Source organism: Peromyscus maniculatus, chromosome 23 (assembly GCF_049852395.1).
Source record: "Peromyscus maniculatus bairdii isolate BWxNUB_F1_BW_parent chromosome 23, HU_Pman_BW_mat_3.1, whole genome shotgun sequence".
Taxonomy (NCBI): domain Eukaryota; kingdom Metazoa; phylum Chordata; class Mammalia; order Rodentia; family Cricetidae; genus Peromyscus; species Peromyscus maniculatus.
Genome location: NC_134874.1, coordinates 60,003,890 through 60,027,233, shown reverse-complemented (window position 1 = coordinate 60,027,233; position 23,344 = coordinate 60,003,890). Strand labels below are relative to the sequence as shown.

Sequence of the window (23,344 nt, the reverse complement as noted above, 5' to 3'; positions counted from 1 at the left end):
GGGCAGCTGGCTAGTCCCTGGGGCTCCAGTGGCTTAGAGGAGAGGCACAGGGTGTTCCCTCCAGGGCCTAGGAACTAGGGACCTTGTCTGCCGAGTCCAGAGATGGGGCCTCACATGTTCCCAAATGGTTCAAGGTGGACCTGTGGCTCTGGTTTTCACTGGTGTTGCAGGGGGCTGTTCTCTTGGCTGTAATTGAATTTTGAATATGTCTGTTGCCCATAAATTTATAGATAACAAGCATAGCTAAATAAAGTAAATTTTCAGCAGTAGCTTCTATTTGGAAATAGATTGTCTGTATGTGAGACACAGTGAGGGGCTCTTCTACTTTATTTAAATATATATTTCAGAAAATCTTACTGAAAAGTTAAGTAAGTTCAATTTTTACTATAATAAACTAAAGGATTTTATGAAAAACACTCAATTCATTAACCAGTCAATTTTTTCTAGATTGTGTTTTGTTCTTAAAATATTTCAAAGTGTTTTCATCAGGTTTAACAAGAATAATGTAGCACTTTGGGAAAAAGATGCATCCTAGCAATCCTGCACTGGAAGTCAAGATGGAGAAGACCTCCACAGCCACCATGGCCTTGTCCTTGGTGCTGTGGTAGACAGGGAGGAAGGTGACCCAGACACTGCAGAACACCAGCATGCTGAATGTCAGAAACTTGGCTTCATTGAATGTGTCAGGCAGGTTCCTGGCCAGGAAAGCCAGAGTGAAGCTCCCTAGGGCCAGGATCCCCAAGTATCCCAGCACACAGTAGAAAGCAGTAAGTGAGCCCTTGTTGCACAAAATGATGATGTGACTCTGTTCAGAGTGTGCATCTGCCTCAATATAGGGAGGCGAGGTTCCCAGCCAGACTCCAAGAAGAATAAACTGGATCAGGACACAGATGGGGATGACAGAGTTATGGATGCCTGAGACAAGCAGCCTTCTCATTGTCCTTCCTGGCTTCAGGGCTCTAAAGGCCAGAATTACAGTTATAGTTTTGGCCAAAACAGTGGACAGAGCCAGAGTGAACACAAGTGCAAATGCAATTTGCTGCAATATGCAGGAGGCTGTGCTTGGGTGACCAATGAAGAGAAAGGAACTTAGAAAACAGAAGAGGAGGGAGATGAGCAGGATGAAGCTGAGTGTCCGGTTATTGGCCTTAACAATGGGTGAGTCTTGGTGTTTGAGAAAGATCCCCAAAACTACAGCTGTGCTGACAGAGAAGCACAGAGCTGTGCAGGACAGAGCCTTGCCCAGAGAATCCTCAAAAGACAGAAATGTCACTGACTTGGGAAGGCAGTTGTTTCTTTCAGGGTTTGGATACTCCTGAAGTGGGCAAGGGATACACTCCTGCTGATCTACGGGAGGAAATGAATCAATATTTAAGCGTCTATAATTATTTACATTTTGTACTTCAGCCATGAAGAACACTGAGGCTGTGTGTAGCCTTGTTCATTCTGCCTTACTATCATGTCGAGAAGGACACTAACTCTTTAGACATCCCCTTCCTAATTTCTGTCATGAATACCTCATGGTACACCATGTGCTGACAAGTTTATTCTTGTTTTTCTAGGGCAATAAAAATAAAATTGTAATCTACTTGTTCAATTGAAGTAAAACTGTCAAGTAATCCTTTAAAGAATTCTAAACTTAAGTCACACCAGCTTGATCAGCCTTTAGGTTCTCATGTGTGTAGTCAGAAAGTTTTTTTTGTGTCCCCACCTGCTGGCAATAGGGACAAATCTCTCTCAATCACATCCCCCAAGCAAACACACAGAGGCATTATTATCTCTCAACATCAAGGGGCTACATTCCCCCAATAAAAACACACTGGCTGTGTTTTTTATCCATCTACGAGAATGGATACAAAATAGGATTCACCCTTATGTTGTATACAAGAAACATACCTCAACATTAAAGTTAGATATTACCTCAGAGTAAATGATTGAATAAAGATTTTCCAATCAAACGGACCTAAGAAGCAAGCTGATGTAACTCTCTTAATATGTAACAGCATAGGCTCAAACCAAAGTTAATCAAAAGAGAGGAAGAAGGAAGTTCATAATTGGAAAAATCCACCAGGATGACATCTCGATTTTGAATATCTATGCCTCAAATGCACATTTGTGGCATTTGTGAAAGACACATTTCTAAAGCGTACATCACACATCAAGCCCCACACGTTAATAGTGGGAAACTTCAACACCACATTCTTGCCATTAGACAGGCCATCTGGATAGAAACTAACCAAAGAAATAATGGAATTAACAAACATTATGACTCAAATGGACCTATCAGGTATCTACAAAACATTTCACCCAAACACAAAAGAATATGTCTTCTTTTCAGCACCTCATAGAACCTTCTCCAAAATTGACCATATACTTGGTCATAACGCAAATCTCTGTAGCTATAAAAAAAATATTGAAATAACTCTCTGTATCCTATCAGACCACCATGGATTAAACGAGATAAAGCCTACAAACTAAGAAAACTTAACAATTCTCTAAAGAATGACCACTGGGTCAAGGAAGAAATAAAGAAAGAAATTAAAGCCTTCCTTGAATTCAATGACAATGAACACACAACAAAGGAAACTGATGGTACACAAGGAAAGCGGTGCTAAGAGAAAAATTCATATCACCAAGTACCTTTATAAAGAAATTAGAGAATTTTCATACCAGAAACTTAACAACACACTTGAAAGCTGTAAAACAAAGAGAAGAAGGCCTACCCAAGATGAGTAGGTAGCAAGAAATAAAAGTGAATGCTGAAGTAAATAAACAGAAATAAAGAGAATACAGAGAAATCAATGAAACAAAGAGTTGGTTCTTTGAGAAAATCAGCATGATAGTCAAACCCTTATTAAAACTAATTAAAAAGCAATGAGAACATATTGAAATTTACAAAATCAGAAACCAAAAGCAGGACATAACAGACACTGAGGAAATCCAAAGAATCATTAGGTCATAAATCAGTACTTGACAAATCAGTACTCCACTAATTTGGAAAATCTATAGGAAATGGATAGTTTTCTAGGTAGGTACCACATACCAAATTTATATCAAAACAGATAAGCCATATAAATATGCCTATAACTCCCAGGGAAATAGAAATCATCATTAAAAGTATCCCAACCAACAAAAGTCCAGGGCCAGACAGTTTTAGTGCCAAATTCTATCAGACCTTCAAAGAGGAGCTTATACCAATACTCCTCAAATTCCACAAAATAGAAACAGAAGGGACATTGTCAATTCATTTGAATGAGGGCACAGTCACCCTGATACCTGCAACACACCAAGACTCAAAAAGAAAGAGATTTACAGACCAACTTCTCTCTTTAACTTTGATGCAAAAATACCCAGTAAATTACTTGCAAACCAAATCCAAGAATGTATCACAAAGATCATCCATCAGGATCAAGTAGGCTTCTTCTCAGAGATGCAGGGCTGATTCAATATACAAAAATCTGTCAATTCATCCACCACATAAACAAACTGAAAAAAAAACATATGATCATCTGAATAGATGCTGAAAATGCCTTTCACAAAATCCAACACCCCTTTCTGATACAAGGAACACACTTAAAGATAATCAAGGCAACATATAGCAAGCTGATAGCCAACATCAAATTAAACTGAAATTCAAAAGATTCCACAAAAATCAGGTACAAGACAAGGCTGTCCACTCTCCCCATATTTACTCAACATAGTACTTGAAGTTCTAGCTAGAGCACTAAGAAAACTAGAGGAGACCAAGAGGATACAAACTGGAAAATAAGAAGTCAAACTTTCACTATTTGCTGATGATATGATAGTATACATAAGCAACCCAAAAAATTCTACCATGGAACTCCTCCACCTGATAAACACATTCAGCAGAGTGGCTGGATTCAAAATTAACTAAAAAACCAGTACCCCTTCTTCATACAAAATGATAAAGGGGCTGAGGAAGAAATAAAGGAAAGAATCCCCTTTACCATAGTGTGATAATGGAGTAACCTCTGAGAGTGTAAGCCAGTAAATTATGTTTCTAATTATTAAACTTGGTTTGGTCAAGGTGTCTCTTCATAGTAATTGAAACTCTAAATAAGACAACACAAATTTTATATTCCCTCCCTCTTTCTCTTATTTTCTCCCTCTGTCTTTAGGACAGAAAATGTCCTAAACACACACACACACACACACACACACACACACACACACACACACTCCATAAAAGCAGAAATGAAATTAAACAAGCAAAGAAAAAAAAGGAAAAAATTCCCACTAAAGCAAAATGAGAAGAAAAAAAAGTGTACAAACATACAATTGAGTTCATTTTTTATTGGCTTTCTAATGATTTGCATGGGGCCTGCCCTCAAATGTTGTTAATACATCCAATAGGACCCCTTTGGGGGAAATTGATTTTATTCTTTAACAACTGAATTATATCCCAATGTCTAAATGTACCAAATGTGCATTATCTATTATCAATTGTTGATATTTAAGCTCTTTCCAGGCTCCGACTATTCAAAGTAGTGCAGCAATGAACATGGTTGAGTAAGGGTCTCTGTAGTAGGGTGCAGGTCCTTTTGATAGAACCAAAGTGTGGTTTATCTGGATCTAGAGGTAGAATTATTCCCAGCTTCCTGAGGAACCGGCACTGTTTTCATAGGGTCTGTACAAGTCTGCACAACCACTAGTGATGGATAAGTAAACGTTCTCCCTTCCGCAGACCTTTGCCAGGGAATACTGTCATTTCTTTCATTGACTTTGCAATCCTGTAGTTTTGATCTGTATTTCCTAGTGACTAGAGATGTTGAACATTTTTTAGTGTTTCCCAGCCAATTCAGTTTTATCTTTTAAGAAAACTCTGCTTCCTTCTGTACTCCATTTTAACTGCCCTGTATTTTGATGTTCAGTTCTCTTTTGCGTTCTTTACACATTTTATATATTAGCCATCTCTCAGAAATATAATTGGTAGAAATAGTTTCCAACTTAGTAGAATGTAACTTTGCTCAAGTTCTGGTGTCCTTGTTATACAGAACCACTTCAGCACCATGAGATCCTATATATTAATTGATGTTCTTAGTGATTGTGCTAACGATATTCTCTCCAGAAGGTCATTCCTGTGAAAATTGGTTTAAGGGCACTCCCCACTTTCTCCTCTATGAGGTTCAATGTATCTGGCCTTATGTTGAAGTTATTGATCCATCTGCAGTTTAGTTTTGTGTAGAATAATTAGTATGTGTCTATTTGCATTCTTCTACATGCAGTCATCCAGTTAGATGAGCATCATTTTTTGAAGATGCTATCCTTTTTTCAGTGTGTATTTTCGGGTTCTTCATAAAATATCAGGTGTCCATATGTGTGTGGATTTATGTCTGGATCTTCAGTTCAATTCCCTTGGCCTATGTGTTTGCTTTTATGCCAATACCATCCTTTTTTTATTACTTTAACCGTATAGTAAAACTTAGAACTAGGATAATAATACCTCCAGCACATTTTAATTATTCATGAATGTTTCAGCAACATCCAAATTCTTCATCCAAACTCTGCATCCAGCCGGATGTACCCCCACACTTCAGGCATCAGTAAGGACCCACATGCTGTACAAAAGCCCAAGCCATTCTTTGTATTTTATTTCATTACATATAAGCCATTTTCAACCTCTAGACATAACAAGCTTATATATAATCTCTTTTGCCACAATTTGCATTGTGTATATGAATATTAGGAGTAATAAAACATCCACATGGCCAAATATTATCAAAAATACCAATAATATCACAGATACAGACAGTGTATTCTCTCCAAATATACCAGTCTGGTAGAAATGTTTGCCAATGAGTATTACCTAATAAAATTCAGGACACAGACTGTAAAAGAACATTCCTTATATTCATAGAGTAATTTAAGCAGTTGAAAGAAGACACAAACAGTTTAATAAAACTAAAGAGAACTCAAGGAGAATCAATGCCATAATGATGCCTGAGAAAACACAAACATAAACCTGAAGTAAATGATGAAGACAATGCAAGACTTGTACATGGAATTCAACAAAGAAATAGAAAGCATGACGAAGACTCAAGCTGAAATGAGGACAGGATTGAAAAAACACATAGTCCAGCCAGAAACTCCAGGACAGCCTTCCATGTCAGAGGAAACAAGCAGAAAGGAGAAGTTAGGATCCAAGATAGAATAGAGGATAAAAATAATCAAGAAATAAGAAAAATTGAAACAGGAAAGGAAGTGTCGGATGCTTTGAGAAAACTGGATCTTTACGTTATTGGCATAGATGATGGAGAAGAATTCCAGGTCAATGACATACACCAGTTTTTCAATAAGGTCAGTTTCATAGAAGAAGAGTTACTGAAACCATGGAAAGATATATCCAAATATATAGAGGAAGCACAGAGTACACCAATAGACAAGACCAGAAAAGAAAATCCCTACAGCATATTATTACTAAAACACTAACAAAAAAAAATATTTTAGAATAAATTTTAATTATCACTTAAAAAACATAATAAGAAGGTGTGCTGAAAGCTGCAAGAGGAAAACAAAAGACAAGGCAAATATAAATGAAAATCCAAGAGAATAGAAGCTGATTTCTAAATGGAATCCATGAGAGCCAGAAAAGCCTAGAGCAAAGCATGTCAAGTCCTGAAAGACTATATTGGCCAGCCTAGAGAAATGTACCCAGCAAAAATAACTGCCAAACTGAAGGAAAAATACAAAATTTCCAAGACATAAACAGCCTACAACATCATATCCACCAAACCAGAACTAAGGAAAATACATAAAGTTATATTTTAGACTGAAGAGAGCAATGAATACAGTAGAGATGGTGGAAAGAAATAAGAAGACATGATTATTACAACATGAAACACCACTGTGACCACAGAAAACAACAAATTTCAACAGCAGAGTGACCACAAGTAACATAAGTTTCTACAATATCTTAAATATCAATGGCCTCAATTATTCATTTAAAAATGTGGACTAGCTGAATGGATCATAAAACAAAATCTATCTGCCTCTTCTCTTCAAGAAACATATCTTGATTTTGAAGATAAACACCACCTTAAAATAAAATGACAGACAAAATACTCCAGTTATATACAATCAGGAAGCAAGCATGCATGTGACCATGACATCTGGCAAAGTAGATTTTAATTTAAAATTAATTAGAAAAAGTAAAACAGGAAACTACATTCTAATCAAGGGAAGAGCAATCAAAAAAGACATTACAACTCTACACGTGTATGCATCCAATTCTGGGGCAGCTAGTTTTATAAAAATTGTACTGCTGTGTTTAGTGACACAGTAACAACAATCTACTAATAGTGTGTGAATTCAAAAGCCCACTTTATCCAAGAGACAGGGCATCTGGGAAAAAATAAAGAGAAATATATCACAATTAAGTCACATCTAAAATCTCCTGGACTCAACAGATATCTACATAGCATCCCCCACAAACTGCAAAGAAAATTTATTCTGCTCTTTAACACATGGGAGCACTTCAAAAATAGACCAAATCATGGAACATAAAACAGGTATTTACAAATTCAAAAATATTGAAATACCTGTTCCATCTTATCCCAATACAACAAAACTTAATCTTGACAGCAAATATATCTGTAGTAAATACACAGACTGCTTGGAGATGAAACAACTCAGTACTTACTGACGAATGAGTCAAAGAAGAAATCAAGAAAGAAATAAAAAAATTCCTGGAACTAAATGAAAATGAAAACACAAACCAACAAAACTCCTGGGATACATTGAAAGGTATTTTACAAGGGAAATTTACAGCTCTAAGTGCCTATGTTAAAAGTATCAGATGGAACACAAGTAGATGGCTTAATGATGCAACTCAAAAATTGGAAAAACAAAAAATGCAAACACAAGCCAAAATAATGGCAAGAAATAATAAAATCTGTAGCATGAATATTAAAGAGTCTTATTAATAAAAACAAACCTGAGGCCAGTTATTGGGGTGAATGCTGGAAGATCAGAGAAGCAGAACAAGCCACAGCTTCCTCACCTCAACAGTTCCTCAGCTGATCCTGTTTCCTCAGACAGGAAGCTTCTGTGTCCTCATCCCAATGGCTCTCAGCTGAACTGCTGCTAGAAGCCTAAAAGCTTAACCAGCCAAATGCTTCTAGTTTCTGGCCCTCACACCTTATATACCTTTCTGCTTTCTACCATCACTCCCTGGGATTAAAGACTCACTTTCTGGGATTAAAGGCGTGAGTCACCATGCTTGGCTGTATCCTTGAATACATGAATTTCTGCCTCTGGAATGCTAGGATTAAAGGTGTGTGCTACCACTGCCTATCCTCTATGTTTGACATTGTGGATATTCTGTCTCTGACCCCAGATAAGTTTATTAGGGTGCACAATATTTCGGGGAACACAATACCACCACAAAAATCAGAGCAGAAATAAATGAAATAGAAACAAAGAAAACAATACAAAGCAACCAACATAAGAACTGACTCTTTGAGGAGATAAATAAAGACAGACACTTGGTTCAAGTAGCCCAAAGAAAGAAATGGAGGAGTCAGATTAAGAAATCAGAAATGGAGCCAGGCAGTGGTGAAGCACGCCTTTAATCCCAGCACTCGGGAGGCAGAGCCAGGCAGATCTCTGTGAGTTCGAGGCCAGCCTGGGCTACCAAGTGAGTCCCAGGAAAGGCACAAAGATACACAGAGAAACCCTGTCTCAAAAAACCAAAAAAAAAAGCCGGGCGGTGGTGGCGCACGCCTTTAATCCCAGCACTCGGGAGGCAGAGCCAGGAGGATCTCTGTGAGTTCGAGGCCAGCCTGGGCTACCAAGTAAGTCCCAGGAAAGGCGCAAAGCTACGCAGAGAAACCCTGTCTCGAAATACCAAAAAAAAAAAAAAAAAAAAAAAAAAAAAAAAAAAAAAAAAACCAAAAAAAAAGAAAGAAAGAAATCAGAAGTGACCAAAAAAAAAGGAAGAAAAAAAATCAGAAATGACAGGGAAATATTACAACAAACACCAAGAAGCATAGACTATTGTAAGGGACTATTATAAAAACAAAAGAAAATCTGTATTCCAGTATTCTTGAAAACCTATATGAAATGGATAAGTTTCTAGATTCAGGCAAACCATTAAAAAATCAAAACACCAAGTCAACAAGCTAAACAAACACATAATACACAGCAGATTGAAACAATAAATTCCTTCCAGGTATAAAAATGTCCAGGTCCAGGTGAACTCACAGCAGAATTCCACCAGACATTCAAAGAAGATATACAGTCAGACCTTCTTAAAATATTTAAAAAATAGAAGAGAAGGATCATTTCCAAGCTCCCTTAGAAAGCCATTTTCATTCTAATACCAAAACCAGGAAATGGCCCAACAAAAACAAGAAAACCACATGCCATTATCCCTAAGAAACATAGATTCAATAAAATGGTTGCAAATAGAATACAGACTCACATCAAAACTATTGTATACCATGACTAAGATGGCCTTATCATTGAAATGTAGGAATGGTTCAACATATTTAACTCAATAAATGTAAAATCCACATAAATGGATTATAGACAGAAGTCACATGAACATCTCAATAGATGAAAAAAGGTGACAAAATTCAACTCCCTTTATCATAAATGTTCTAGACAACATACAGAAAGAGGGAACATACCTCAACACAATAAAAGCAATATATAAGAAACCCATAGGCAATATCATTCTCAATGGAGAAAAACTTAAAACAATTGCACTGAAGTAAGAAATCAGACAACTAAGTCCACCACTCCCACTCCTTTTCAATATTGTGCTCAAAGTATTATCTGGAGCAATAAGGCAAGATAAGTAAGTTAAAAGATTACAAATAGAGAAAGTAGTCAAACTATCCCTATTTGCAGATGATATGGTATTATACACTAGAGATACCCCCAAAATATACCAAAAAAATTCTTGAAATGATTAACAAATACAACTATGTGGCAGGATACAGAATCATCTTGCACAAATCAATGTCCTTTTTTATACACTAACAACAAACATAGGAAGGAGAGCATGGACAGACTCCCATTCACAATCCTCCTAAAGAAAATAAATTACTTAGGAATAAATCTAAGCAAGGAAGCAAAGGACTTTGACAGGAGAACTTATAACCCCTGAAAAAAAATTAAAGACAGTAGAAAATTAAAAGACATTCCATCCTGTGATCACTGATTGGTAGAATTAAGTTTATGAAAATGAACATTCTACTGAAAGCTATTTATAAATTCAATGCAAACCCAATCAAAATCTTGAGCTCATTTGTTGCAGATAGAAAAAAACTATACCAAAATTCAACACACCATGGAGACCAAACTAATACTGAATAAGAAATAACTATGACAGAAGGATTACCATTCTGAATTTTATGATATATTACAGAGGCATAGTAAAAAAAAAAAAAAAAAAAAAAAAAAAAAAACACCAAAATTTGCCAGAAGCCATTCCCCGGTGGTGGATGGGTCCTGCGGAGGATGTAAGGAATCCACAGGAGAATGAAGTGAGCCAGGCCATGGTGGTCGGGAGAATCTTGCAGCTTGACTGACTAGCAGCCAGAGTGTTTCTTTATTTATTAAGAATTTAGTTAGCAGGGATACATTCATGATGTTCCAAAACATAGATCATATCATTTCTGTTTTTGGACAAATGTTTCACTTCCTTTTGCTTATCTTTTAGTCACCATTAATAAACTATGGCAGAACAGAGTTATCATTTCCAGTCATTTCCCCTCAAGTTTTGACTTCATTAATAGAGTTATCCTTCTTACTCATAAACCCCATAACCCAATTTTTGAGTATCTAGAGGAATATGACAGCATGTGCTCAGGCTGGTTGTTTTGGTTGCTTCAAGGACATTAGACCAAAACAAAATCTTCAACCACCCTGGGCATTTTTTCATGTCCCAAGCAGTGGATTAATAACTCTTAGTGGTCAGAGTACCCAGGAAAAATCCTCAGGCTAAAGCTGCTGCAGTTATTATTCAAATTCTGGCATAATACAATCAATGTTCACATTTATATCCTTATAGAATTCATCTATATGTCTAATCCTGGCATTCTGTTATTCCTTGGTCATATGACATTATAGTGGCTCTACATGAGCTAACTTCTAAGAGAGGGAGGTCCTAACACCTCATACTTTTATCATCTTTCCACTCCACACTTTGCTCATCAATATGTCTCTATGTAGGGCAGACTTGTGTGGTGGTATTGCATTCTCCAAAATATTGAGCACCCTAATAAACTTATCTGGGGTCAGAGAACAGAAAAGCCACTAGATACTTAGGATAGGCAGTGGTAGCACACACCTTTAATCCTAGCATTCCAGAGGCAGAAATCTATCTGTTTAAGGCCACATTGAAAACAGCCAGGCATGGTTACATATGCCTTTAATCCCAAGAAGTGAGCCTTTAATCCCAGGGAGTGATGGCAAAAACAGAATGATATATAAGGCTTGAAGACCAGAAACTAGAAGCATTTGGCTGGTTAAGCTTTCAGGCTTCTAGCAGCAGTTCAGCAGAGACCCATTCTGGATGAGAACTGAGAAGCTTCCAGTCTGAGGAAACAGGATCAGCTGAGGAATTGTCGAGGTTAGGTAGCTGTGGCTTGTTCTGTTTCTCTGATATCCCAGTATTCACCCCAATAAAGGGTCTCAGGTTTGATTTTATTAATAAGAATTTTTAAGACTCCTGCTACAGAGTTGTATGCCACACAAATGTCTGAGTGTACAATGGGAAGAGCCTTATAATCTGAACTGTGGCCAACTCCTCTAGCCCACCAGATCTTGTTGACCTTTTTGAATTTACTTTGTTTTGAATATCTTGTTCCAGTGTAAGTACAGAGACAGATGTTTCAAGAATGTCTCATAGCCTCATGAAGAGACCTCTGGCTTCTTCTTTATGTGTCACAACCTCCAAAGCATAAGGAAGACCTTCAAGTAGATAAGGATATCTCCCTCAAAGTGGGGGCGGATAGTATGTTCAGTACTTTCCTGGGTAAGCTTAGAAGCAGCATTCCTTGCAGTAGGCATAATTGATTCATATGGAATTTTCCATCAGTACAACATGCCCAAATTGTACAAATATTAAAAGTACCCCAAGTATGTAAGAGGTGGAGATGAAAACCAAAGGTGGCATGGCAGTCATCATGTGGCTCAGCTCTGCTGAATCTTTGTCAAGCAGCTGTGCTGGCTTTATGACTTCTGCCATTACATTGAGATATGACTGTGCCAAAAACAACCACAAAATAATATGGCACTGGCAGAAAAATATACCTGTAGATCAATACATAAATCCAAAACCCAAATTTGAGCATATGTTAGATTAGTCATTTAATATTCAATAAAGACACTAAAAACAAGATAGAGAATTGAAAGCATTATGAAGACATGTTCATTGAAAAACTGGAGTTCCACAAATAGAAAAATGCAATTACGCCCATATCTAGCACCTGTTGCAAATGTAACTCCAAAGGATCAAAGACCTGAACCTGAAAACAGGAACACTGAAATTGTTAGAAGAAAACATAATCAAAAGTCTCCATGATCCAGGTTCAGGAAAAGACTTTCTGAATAGGACTCCATTTGACTAAGAATTAATGCTAACAACTGAAAAGTAGGACTTCATGAAATAAAATGCCTCCTTACAGCCAAAGAAACAGTCAACTGAGTGAGGATAAAGCCTGTAGAATGGGAGAGGATCTTTGCCGGGTATATATCTGACAGTGGATTGATATCCAGAATATACAAAGAAGTGAAAAAAAAAACAAAGTCTTAAAAAACAAATGACCTATTCTACAAGAAGTGATCCTGGCATCTGAAAAGAGATTTTCAGTTGGAAATAAAATGGCTAATTAATAATTCAAAAAAGTCTGCCATCCTTAGTCATTATGGAAACATAAACCAAAACAACTTTAGATTTCATGTTACCACTTGAAGAATATAAAGATCCACAGAACAACTGACAAATGCTTGAGTGACACAGAGGAAAAGGAAATCCTCATTCATTTATGGTGGGATTGTAGCTGGGGAAGCCACTGTGCAAACATGGGGAAAGTAATTCTGCCATATGACCCAGCAGAACCACTCCTTGTCTTACGTCCCTAGGACTCCACATCCTGCTCCATGTGTATCTGCTCTGCATGTGCAATGCGGCTTTGTTTACAGCAGTTAGGAAATAGAAAAACATCTAAATAATCTAGAACTGACTAGAGGATAATAAAACTGTGATACCCGCAATCCATGGAAAACCATTTGAGTATAAAGAAAAATGAAATTATAAACATTGTGGATATGTGGGTGGAACTAGAAAAGATTATACTGAGTAAAAAAATCCTGACCCACCAAGACAAATGTCACATGTTCTTTCTCATCTGAGGCTCCTATCTCCAAATCTTCAGATGTGAGTACATGTCCTGGAGAAACTGCAGAGGACAGGAAACTGAGCAGGACCACTGCAGGAGCTGGGGAATAACAGTATAGAATAGCAGAGAAGAGATGACTAGAAAGCTGACATGCAAAAGAGGGAGACTCTAATCATGGAGGTAAGAGAGAGATAAATACAGGTGAGGGAGGGAAGAGACTGAAATAACAATAAGGATGTCCAGAATAAGTGATGTGATCCAAAAGGAAAAAAAGGGATGAGGGAACTTTAGGGAAGAGGAAGGGAAGTAAATACAGAACAAGGAGGGAGGTGGTAAAATATCAGTAAGAATGTCTGAAAACCACAGAGTCTCATAATATTACTATAACTAGAAAAACCCTACAATACCATTAATTCTCTTTATACTGATACATATAGCTTTAATAAAACTTTCTCCTCTGGGCTGATGCTCCTCTCTCCAAGAACAAGACTATAAACACAAACCCAACACCAGACACGAGAAACTTCCTTTGGAGCTGTTGTCCAGGGTTGTTGAAGGGTTCCCAAAGCATACCGCCTATCACTGCTGCCGTTGTTCATCCAGCAGAGTTGAAAAGTGAGTCCCTACTGCTGACGACACCATGTATTTCAGAAACAGAGCCCAGAGACCCTTGAGGTAGAACTTACATGAATGTCCTTTCTCTGAGGACTGGCTTTCACAGTACCAGAAGACACCATGCAAGCTTCCAAATGATGGAGACTACCAACAGTCCTAGCCTGCTATGTCCACTAAGAACCATATCAATGACCAGCACAAAACCCTAAGGGTGCAGTAGTGACATGCATGCCTTGACAGTATTCAACAGCTCTTTAAATAGGACTCAAGACCCACTCAACAATAAAGAAACCATTCCTCTGCCTGAAACCTAAGTACTCAGTGATAGTGAAGTCATGATTATTACTAATTTACTAGACCAGCATGATCTGTAACAGCAATCTGTAAATGTTTGCCCTGATTCCCACAGATAATTATAGTCTTTACTCCCCAGCAAGAAAACTTCTCTTTACAACAGATGAGACCAATATGGACCGACCAATCAAATGCAGAGTTGTGGAGGGCACCTCCAGTGGATAAATCTCCAATACCATTCCCAAACCTAAGGCTCACAGAACATTTCAGATTTGGGTGTGGAAAGATCATAAGGAGCAAAAGTTCAGGGTTTGTCTGTGAGATTGTGTCTCCTAGTAACATCATAAGCTGAACCCATAAGTCCTACCAACATGACCACCTAGATATGTGGAACTGACGAGGGACAACAGCAACAGACATGCCAAAGTATTCAGGAAAATGATCACAATGCCCCAACCCTACCCAAAGAACAAGATGCAACTACAAAATGTTGAGAGGGGGAGAAATGGTCTTCCCCAGGGAAGAGCACAGTTTGTCATTCAATACAAAGTGGTTAGCCCTAAGGACATATATGCAAGTAATGTCATACAGAACAATCCAGTTATATTAGTAAATCATGTGTATACATATATAATTGTAATCCAATCAATGAAAAAAAAAGCTGTTAATGTGAAAGAGAGTAATGAGTTATATATGACACATTTTACATTAAGGAAAGTGAAAAAATAACACAAGTTCATTATAAATTCAAAATCAAAAGAAAAGGAAACAAAAAACAAATGCTTGGTGTAGCAAATGCTCTAAGAATCAGGGTAGGTGTTCGTATAATATATAACTCTGTAGAGAAAAGGGCTTACCATGCAAACCTGATAATCTGAGTTTGAACTCTAAACATGTCAAAGTCAAGGAAGATGCCCCAGCTCCACAAAGATGTCCTGTGTTCTCCATATGTCAGCTATGGCACATACATGCATGCACACATCAAAATAATCAGAGTTATTTTAATAACCTTTTCTTTACCTGAAGACATCCACTACGGAATTAGATATTTCCAGTTATCCTGCCCTTATGATGATGACAATCACAGAGCACTCTGCCAATAATTTCACCTATGGTAACATTACGTTTTAGAAAACTAAATTCTATTTAATTAATCTCCCCATCTTTCATTTTGTTGTGATAATGTATTCCATTTGTTATACAGTTCCTTAAGTGTCGGTTTTATTGAAGCCAGAAGTTAAGTAGTAAATTGTCATCATTATTAGAATTTCATATTCTACTTTCACCAATTTTTTCTTTATGTTATCCTTCCTTATTTAAATTGTAATATAATTACCTCATTACCTCTCTTCTCATTTTTCCCTCTAATCTCTCTCCTGGACTCAACATAGTCTTATTTTCTGTTAAATTTATTCCTCTTTTTCATTAATTGTTGATTTGTGTGTGTGCATGAATGCAAGTATTCCTAAATACCATCTGTTATGTCTGTATAATATTAGCTGTATATATGATCTCAGGGCTGACCATCATCCTAGACAAATATCTACAGGCAGCTGGAACTTCCTTTACAAAGACTTGTTTTTCCATACTCTGTTTGATATTCTAAATGAAAACTGTAAGTGTTGAAAAATTAATTCTATGTATGTACATTTAAGAAACAGCCCCACATGTACTTGTCCAGGACTTATTTTCAGGAAAGAATCATTGGATTCATTTATTCAAGGAATACACATGCATCTTGGACACTTGCACACCTCATATTGTCTGGCAGTACATTGCATGGATCACTGCAAGAGCTGAGATGAAACTACCATATAATGAAAGGTAGTTTTGGGAAGTGTGGATGCAGATGACACAATAACATGAGGGCTGCCACTCAAATATTCACACATTGTGTGGCATCAGCAGTGATTACTAATGAATATGGGGATAAGTGGAAAAGATATGGAGAACAGTGCTGCATCACAACACCATGGTCATGTCTTAGTTTTCTCCTTCTACATTCACAAGCAGATTGAGGAAAGTATTAATTCTCTACCTGTCTGGTTGGATATGTAACTCTCTGGACAAAGCATACAAGAAAAACAGCAGATTGGTCTTTCATCTTGTAGAATTTTCCAGAAACCTGGACCACAGCTTTGTGTACATACAGATTGAGGAGTCTGAGGGCAACACAGAAAAAAAATCATCATATTTTGTGCATCAGTCACAGCCTTAAAATATTTTTAAGCTAAACTACCTAAACTGCAAGCAGAATCTGAAAATTGTACATACTTATGAGGCACTGTGATTTCTCCATACAGTAGTGTAGAATGTAGAGTTGAATTTATCACACTTTCTGATGCTGAAAGTTCAAAATTTCATTATGGTGTCCCAACTGTGACTAACTTCTGCTGGCTTTTGTGAAATTTGTAGGACATCTATATACTCTCTCCTGTGAGGCAGAAAGCCAGAAATCCTTCCTTGTATGAATTATGGAACAGCTGAGTTGTCAGACATAAACCCAGACACATTTTTCTATCCATTTCTACCTTTACCTTCCCAGCTTGTAGTCACAACCATTCAGTCTGATTCACATTTCCCATGAAAGAAGGTCTGGCCATTGGTGGATGGCCACAGCTTCTCCTGACACCATTATATGTTGATAGTCCATAGATGCTTAATTATGATCCATTACTGTGACTTTTATCCTTGACTCCCCATATTCAGAATAGTGCTATGTTTTTTCTTCCAAACATTAGTGACATCATCACTTAGAATTTTCATCGATTGCCTTCTTGGTTAATCACTTAATAACTATACTTCTGAGAGTCTACCAGTGCAGATTAGACTAAGAGGTGAGTCTACTCTCATAGCTGATCACCCCAGCCTCCAGGCTTTGGGCCCAAGGGCACATCCCTGTGCCCCCACACCACCCATTGCAGTCCCAGTTTGAGGCCAGCAGGCAGGTCTCTTGCAGGCAGGTCAGACTACCACCATCCCTCACTGGACCCTGTAAGTAAAAGCCCCACCCCACCTCCTAAACCCACTTACCCTTTGAAACCACATCTGCTCCCTGAGACACAGAGTCCATCAGCACCAACCAAGAGCTCTGATTAGACCAAGAGTTCCCATTGGACCACGAGTATGTATTGAACTGAAAGGCTCCCTCAGACACAGACACCAACTGAACCAAGTAGAGAAAGAGATGAGTATACACCAGTGCAAAAATAGAGTCAACAATATAAAGACCAATATGTCAACACCAGAACCTAGTGGTTCTACATCAGTAAGACCTGAACATCCCAATGCAAAAGAAGCAGAATAAAGTGACCTCTAAAATGTTTTTAAGAAGACGATAGAGGTCTTTAAAGAGGAAATGAAAAATTCCCTTAAAGAAATTGAGGAAAGATAAACAAAAAATTGGAAGACATCAATAAATCCCTTAAAGAAAACACAAAAAAGCAATTAAAGAGGTGAAGGAAACAGTTCAAGATTTGAAAACTGAAATAGAGGCAATAAAGAAGACACAAACTGAGGGAAGGCTGGAAATAGAAAATCTGAGTAAATGAACAGGAAACAAAGATGCAAGTATAAACAACAGAATGAAAGAGATGGAAGAGAGAATATCTGGCGCTGAATATACGATAGAGGAAATAGATTCCTCAGTCAAAGGAAACATTAAGGCCAACAAAGTCATAACAAAAAATGTCCAGGAAATCTGGGACACCATGAAAAAAACCAAACCTAAGAATAATAGGGACAGAAGAAGGAGAAGAATACCAACTCAAAGGCACAGAAAATATATTCAACATAATAATGAAAGAAAATTTTCCCCTCATAAAGAAGGAAATACCTATGAAGATACAAGAAGCCTATAGAACACCAAATAGATTAGACCCCTCCAAAAAGTCCCCTCAACACATAATAATTAAACCACTAAACATACAGAATGAAGAAAGAATATTAAGAGTAGCAAAGGAAAAAGGCCAAGTGACTTATAAAGGCAGACACATCAGAATAACACTCGACTTCTCAATGGAGACTTTGAAAGCCAGAAGGTACTGGGCAGATGTAATGCAGACACAAAGAGACCATAGATGCCAGCCTAGACTAGTATACCCAGCAAACTTTCAATCACCATAGATGGAGTGAACAAGGCATTTCAATACAAAACCAGATTTAAACATTACGTATCCATAAATCCAGCTCTACAGAAAGCACTAGTAGGAAAATTCCAACCTAAGGAAGTCAGTTTCTATTGTGTGGAACAATTTGAAGAGTATTGGAATTAGTTCTTCTTTGAAAATCTGGTAGAATTCTTCACTGGAGTCAACCCCACAACTGACAGAGGACTGATCTCCACAGTATATAAAGAACTAAAAAAAAACTAGATATTAAAATACTGAACAATCCAATTAAAAGTGGGCTAAAGAGCTAAACAGAGAATTCATAAAAGAAGAATCTCAAATGGCTGAAAGACATTTAAAGAAATTCTCAACATCCTTAATCATCAGAGAAATGCAAATCAAAATGACTCTGAGATACCACCTTACACCTGTCAAAATGGCTATGATCAAAAACACTAATGACAATCAATGTTGGAGAGGATGTAGAGCAAAAGGAACACTCTTCCACTGTTGGTGGGAATGCAAACTTATACAACCACTGTGGAAATCAGTATGGCAGTTTATCAGAAAACTGGGACTCTAACTACCTCAAGACCCAGCCATATCACTGTTGGGTATATGCCCAAGGAATGCTCAATCATACCACAAACATACATGCTCAACTATGTTCATAGCAGCACTATTTGTAATAGCCAGAATCTTGAAACAACCTAGATGCCTGTCAACTGAAGAATGGATTAAGAAAATGTAGTACATATACACAATGGAGTACTACTCAGCAGAGAAAAACATGTCCAGGAAATTTGTACATCCTGGAAAATGTTTTTGATTTGATAAAAGAAATGGATAATTTTCTGAATAGATACCACATACCAAAGTTAAATCAAGATCAGACAAACAATTTAAGTACACCTATAACCCCTAAGGATATAGAAACAGTCATTAAAAGTCTCCCAATCTGGCCAGGTGTGGTGGAACATGCCTTTAATATTCCTTGCACTTGGAAGGCAGAGGCAGGCAGAAAAATGACAGCATGAAATTTTCAGGCAAATGGATGGAACTAGAAATAATCATCCTGAGTGAGGTAACCCAAACCCAGAAGGACAAACATGGTATGTACTCATTCATAAGTGGATTCTAGATATAAAGCAAAGAACAATCAGACTGCAACCCACAGAACCATGGAGGCTATATAGCAGGGGGACCTTAGAATGACTGTGGCTTATAATAAGTTATGTTTTTACTCAATTACTGAGCAAGTCTCAATGAAACATTTCACTATTAAGATAAGAATGTATACTGTATCAAGCTGATAATAGAAAAAAAAAATAAATTTAAAAAAAGAAAAACTAATTTTAAAAAAGGAAGTCAGATACACCCATAAAAACACAGGCAATACATAACCCCGCAGCAGTAAATACCAAAGAAGAGAAAAACACACACACTTCCACCAAAAGATAACAAGAATTAACAATCACTGGTCATTAATATCCATCAATATCAATGGAAGTAATTTACCTATAAAGACACACAGGCTAAATGTAAAAGAAACATTACTAAAGTTTAAATCACATATCAAACCCCACACACTAGTATTGGGAGAGGGCAACACCCCACTCTCACCAATGGACAGGTCTGCCAGACAGAAACATAACAGAAAAATAAGGGAACTAAGATATATTATAACTCAAATGGACTTAATAGATCTCTATAGAACATTCCACTCTAACAACAAAGAATATACCTCCTTCTCAGCACCCCATGGAACCTTCTCTAAAACTGGAAACATACTTGGTCACAAAGCAAATCTCAACAGATACAAAACAATTGGAATAACCTCCTGTATTTTATCAGACTATCAGAATCTAACGTTAATCAATGAAAATGAATGTACAACATACCCAAACTTGTGGGACACTATGAAAGCAGTGCTAAGAGGAAAATTCATTGCACTAAATGCCCACATAAAGAAAATGGAGAAAGGTTATACTAGTGACTTAACAGCACACCTGAAAGCTCTAGAGCAAAAAGAAGCAAACTCACCAAGGAGGAATAGATGCCAGGAAATAATCAAATTGAGGGTTGAAATCTATAAAATAGAAACAAAGAAAACAATACAAGGAATCAATGAAAACAAAGAGTTGGTTCTTTGAGAAAATCAACAAGATAGATAAGCTCTTATCCAGACTAACCAAAAGGGAGAGACAGAACAGCCAAATTTACAAAATCAAAAAGGAAAAGGGAGGCATAGCAACAGATAATGAGGAAATCCAGAGGATCATGATGACATACTTCAAAAACCTGTACTTGACAAAATTGGAAATTATAAAAGAAATGGATAATTTTCTGAATAGATACCACATATCAAAGTTAAATCAAGATCAGACAAACAATTTAAATACATTTATAACCCCTAAGGATATAGAAACAGTCATTAAAGGTCTCCCAATCTGGCCAGGTGTGGTGGAACATGCCTTTAATATTCCTTGCACTTGGAAGGCAGAGGCAGGCAGATATCTGTGAGTTATAGGCCAGCCTACACTAGAGAGCAAGTTCCAGGACAGGCTCCAAAACTACACAGAGAAATCCTGTCTAAAAAAGTCTACCAACAACAACAAAAAAAAAATCACAGGACCCAACAATGGTTTCAGCAGATAATTCTACCAGATTTTCAAAGAAGAGCTAATACCAATACTCTTCAAATTGTTCTACATAATAGAAACTGAAGTAACATTACCAAACTCCTTTTATGAGGTTACAGTTAGCCTAATACCCAAACCACACAAAGATGCAACAAAGAAAGAGAATTACAGGCCAATCTCCCTCATGAACATTGATGAAAAAAGTTCAATAAAATGTTGGCAAACTGAATCCAAGAACACATCAAAAAAGGTATCCACCAAGACCAAGTAGCCTTATCCTATGGATGCAAGGATGGTTCAACATATAACAATCTGTCAATGTAATTCATCATATAAACAAACTGAAAGAAAAAAACATGATTATCCCATTAGATGTTAAAAAATTCTTCTACAAAATCTAACACCTATTCATGATAAAGGTCCTGGAGAGATCAGAAATACAAGGAACATACCTAAACATAATAAAGGCAATTTACAGCATGTTCACAGTCAACATCAAATTAAATGGAGAGAAACACAAAGAAATTCCACTAAAATCAGGAATAAGACAAAGCTGTCCATTCTCTCCATATCTATTTAAGATAGTACTCAAAGTTCTAGCTATAGTAATGGGACAATAAAAGGAGATCAAGGGAATATAAATTTGAAAGAAGAAGTCAAACTTTTGCTACTTGAAGATGATATGATAGTATACATAAGTGACCCCAAAGATTCTACATCTGATAAACTCCTTCAGTAATGTGGCAAGATACAAGATTAACTCAAAGAAATCAGGAGCCCTCCTATATACAAATGATAAGTGGGCTGAGAAAAAAATCAAATAACATCACCCTTTACAATAGCCATGGATAATATAAAATACCTTGAGGTAACTCTAACTGAGCAAGTGAAAGACCTATATGATAAGAAATTTAAATTTCTGAAAAAAGAAATTGAAGAAGACATCAGAAAATGGAAAGATCTACCATGCTCATGGATAGATAGGATTAACATAGTAAAAATGACAATCTTACCAAAAGCAATCTACACATTCAATGGAATACCCATCAAAATCTCAACACAATTCTTCACAGACTTGAAAGAACAATATTCAACATCATATGGAAAAACAAAAACCCAGGATAGCAAAAAGAATCCTGTCCAATAAATCAACCCCTGGAGGCATCACCATCCCTGACCTCAAGCTTTACTATAGAGCTATAGTAAAAAAAAAAAGAAAGAAAGAAAAAAAAGAAAAAAGAAAAAAATCAGCTTGGTATTGGCATAAAAACTGACATGTAGACCAATGGAATCAAATTGAAGACCCCGACATTAACACACACATCTATGAACACCTGATTTTTGACAAAGAAATCAAAACTGTACAATGGAAAAAAGAAAGCATCTTCAACAAATGGTGCTGGCATAACTGGATGTCAACATGCAGAAAACTGCAAATAGATCCATATCTGTCACCTTGCATAAAATTCAATTCCAAATGGATCAATGCCCTCAACACAAATCCAGTTACACTGAACTTGATAGAAGAAAAAGTAGGAAGTAGTTGTAGTTGAAAGTTTTCCTGTGTCCTGGCTAGCCGGCTATAGGGACAAATCTCTCCCACTTGTGTCCCCCAGGTAAATACACAGAGGCTTATATTAATTATAACTGCTTATAAAAGCTCAGGCTTATTACTGACTAGCTCTTACATTTAAATTAACCCATAATTCTTATTTATGTTTAATCATGTGGCTTGTACCTTTTCTCAGTTCTGCCTGGTCATCTTGCTTCCTAAATTTCTGGCTAGCAACTCCTGACTCAGCCTTTGCTCTTCCCAGAATTCTCCTCATCTACTCACTCTGCCTATACTTTCTGCCTGGCTACTGGCCAATCAGCATTTTATTAAATGAGTGTACAAGGGCATTATCCCACAACAAGTTGTCTTGAAGGCATTGAAATGGGAGACCACTTCCTAAATATAATACCAGTAGCACAGACACTGAGAGCAACAATTAATAAATAGGACCGCCTGAAACTGAAATGCTTTTGTAGGACAAAGGACAAGGTCATTAAGACAAAACAACAGCCTACAGAATGTGAAAAGATCTTCACCAGACCCACATCTGACAGAGGTCTGATATCCAAAATATATAAAGAATTCAAGAAATTAGACATCAAAATACCAAACAATCCAATTAAAAATGGACTACAGAGCTAAACAAAGAATTCTCAACAGAAGTATCTCAAGTGGCTAAAAGACATTTAAGAAATTGCTCAACATCCTTAGGTATCAGGGAAATGCAAATAAAAACAACTCTGAGATACCATCTTACAC

At 37.0% G+C, this 23,344-nt stretch overlaps 1 protein-coding gene across 1 annotated transcript in view; it reads right to left on the bottom strand.

Moving 5' to 3' along the window:
* Positions 1-433: 433 nt before the first annotated feature.
* Positions 434-23,344, bottom strand: part of LOC143270446 (vomeronasal type-2 receptor 26-like) — a 41,492-nt gene continuing 18,581 nt past the window's right edge. The window contains exons 5-6 of the mRNA XM_076560377.1: positions 16,318-16,441; positions 434-1,347 (exon numbers count right to left, since the gene is read on the bottom strand). Of these exons, the coding sequence (XP_076416492.1) occupies positions 434-1,347; positions 16,318-16,441 (1,038 nt within the window). The remainder of the gene's footprint in view (positions 1,348-16,317; positions 16,442-23,344) is intronic.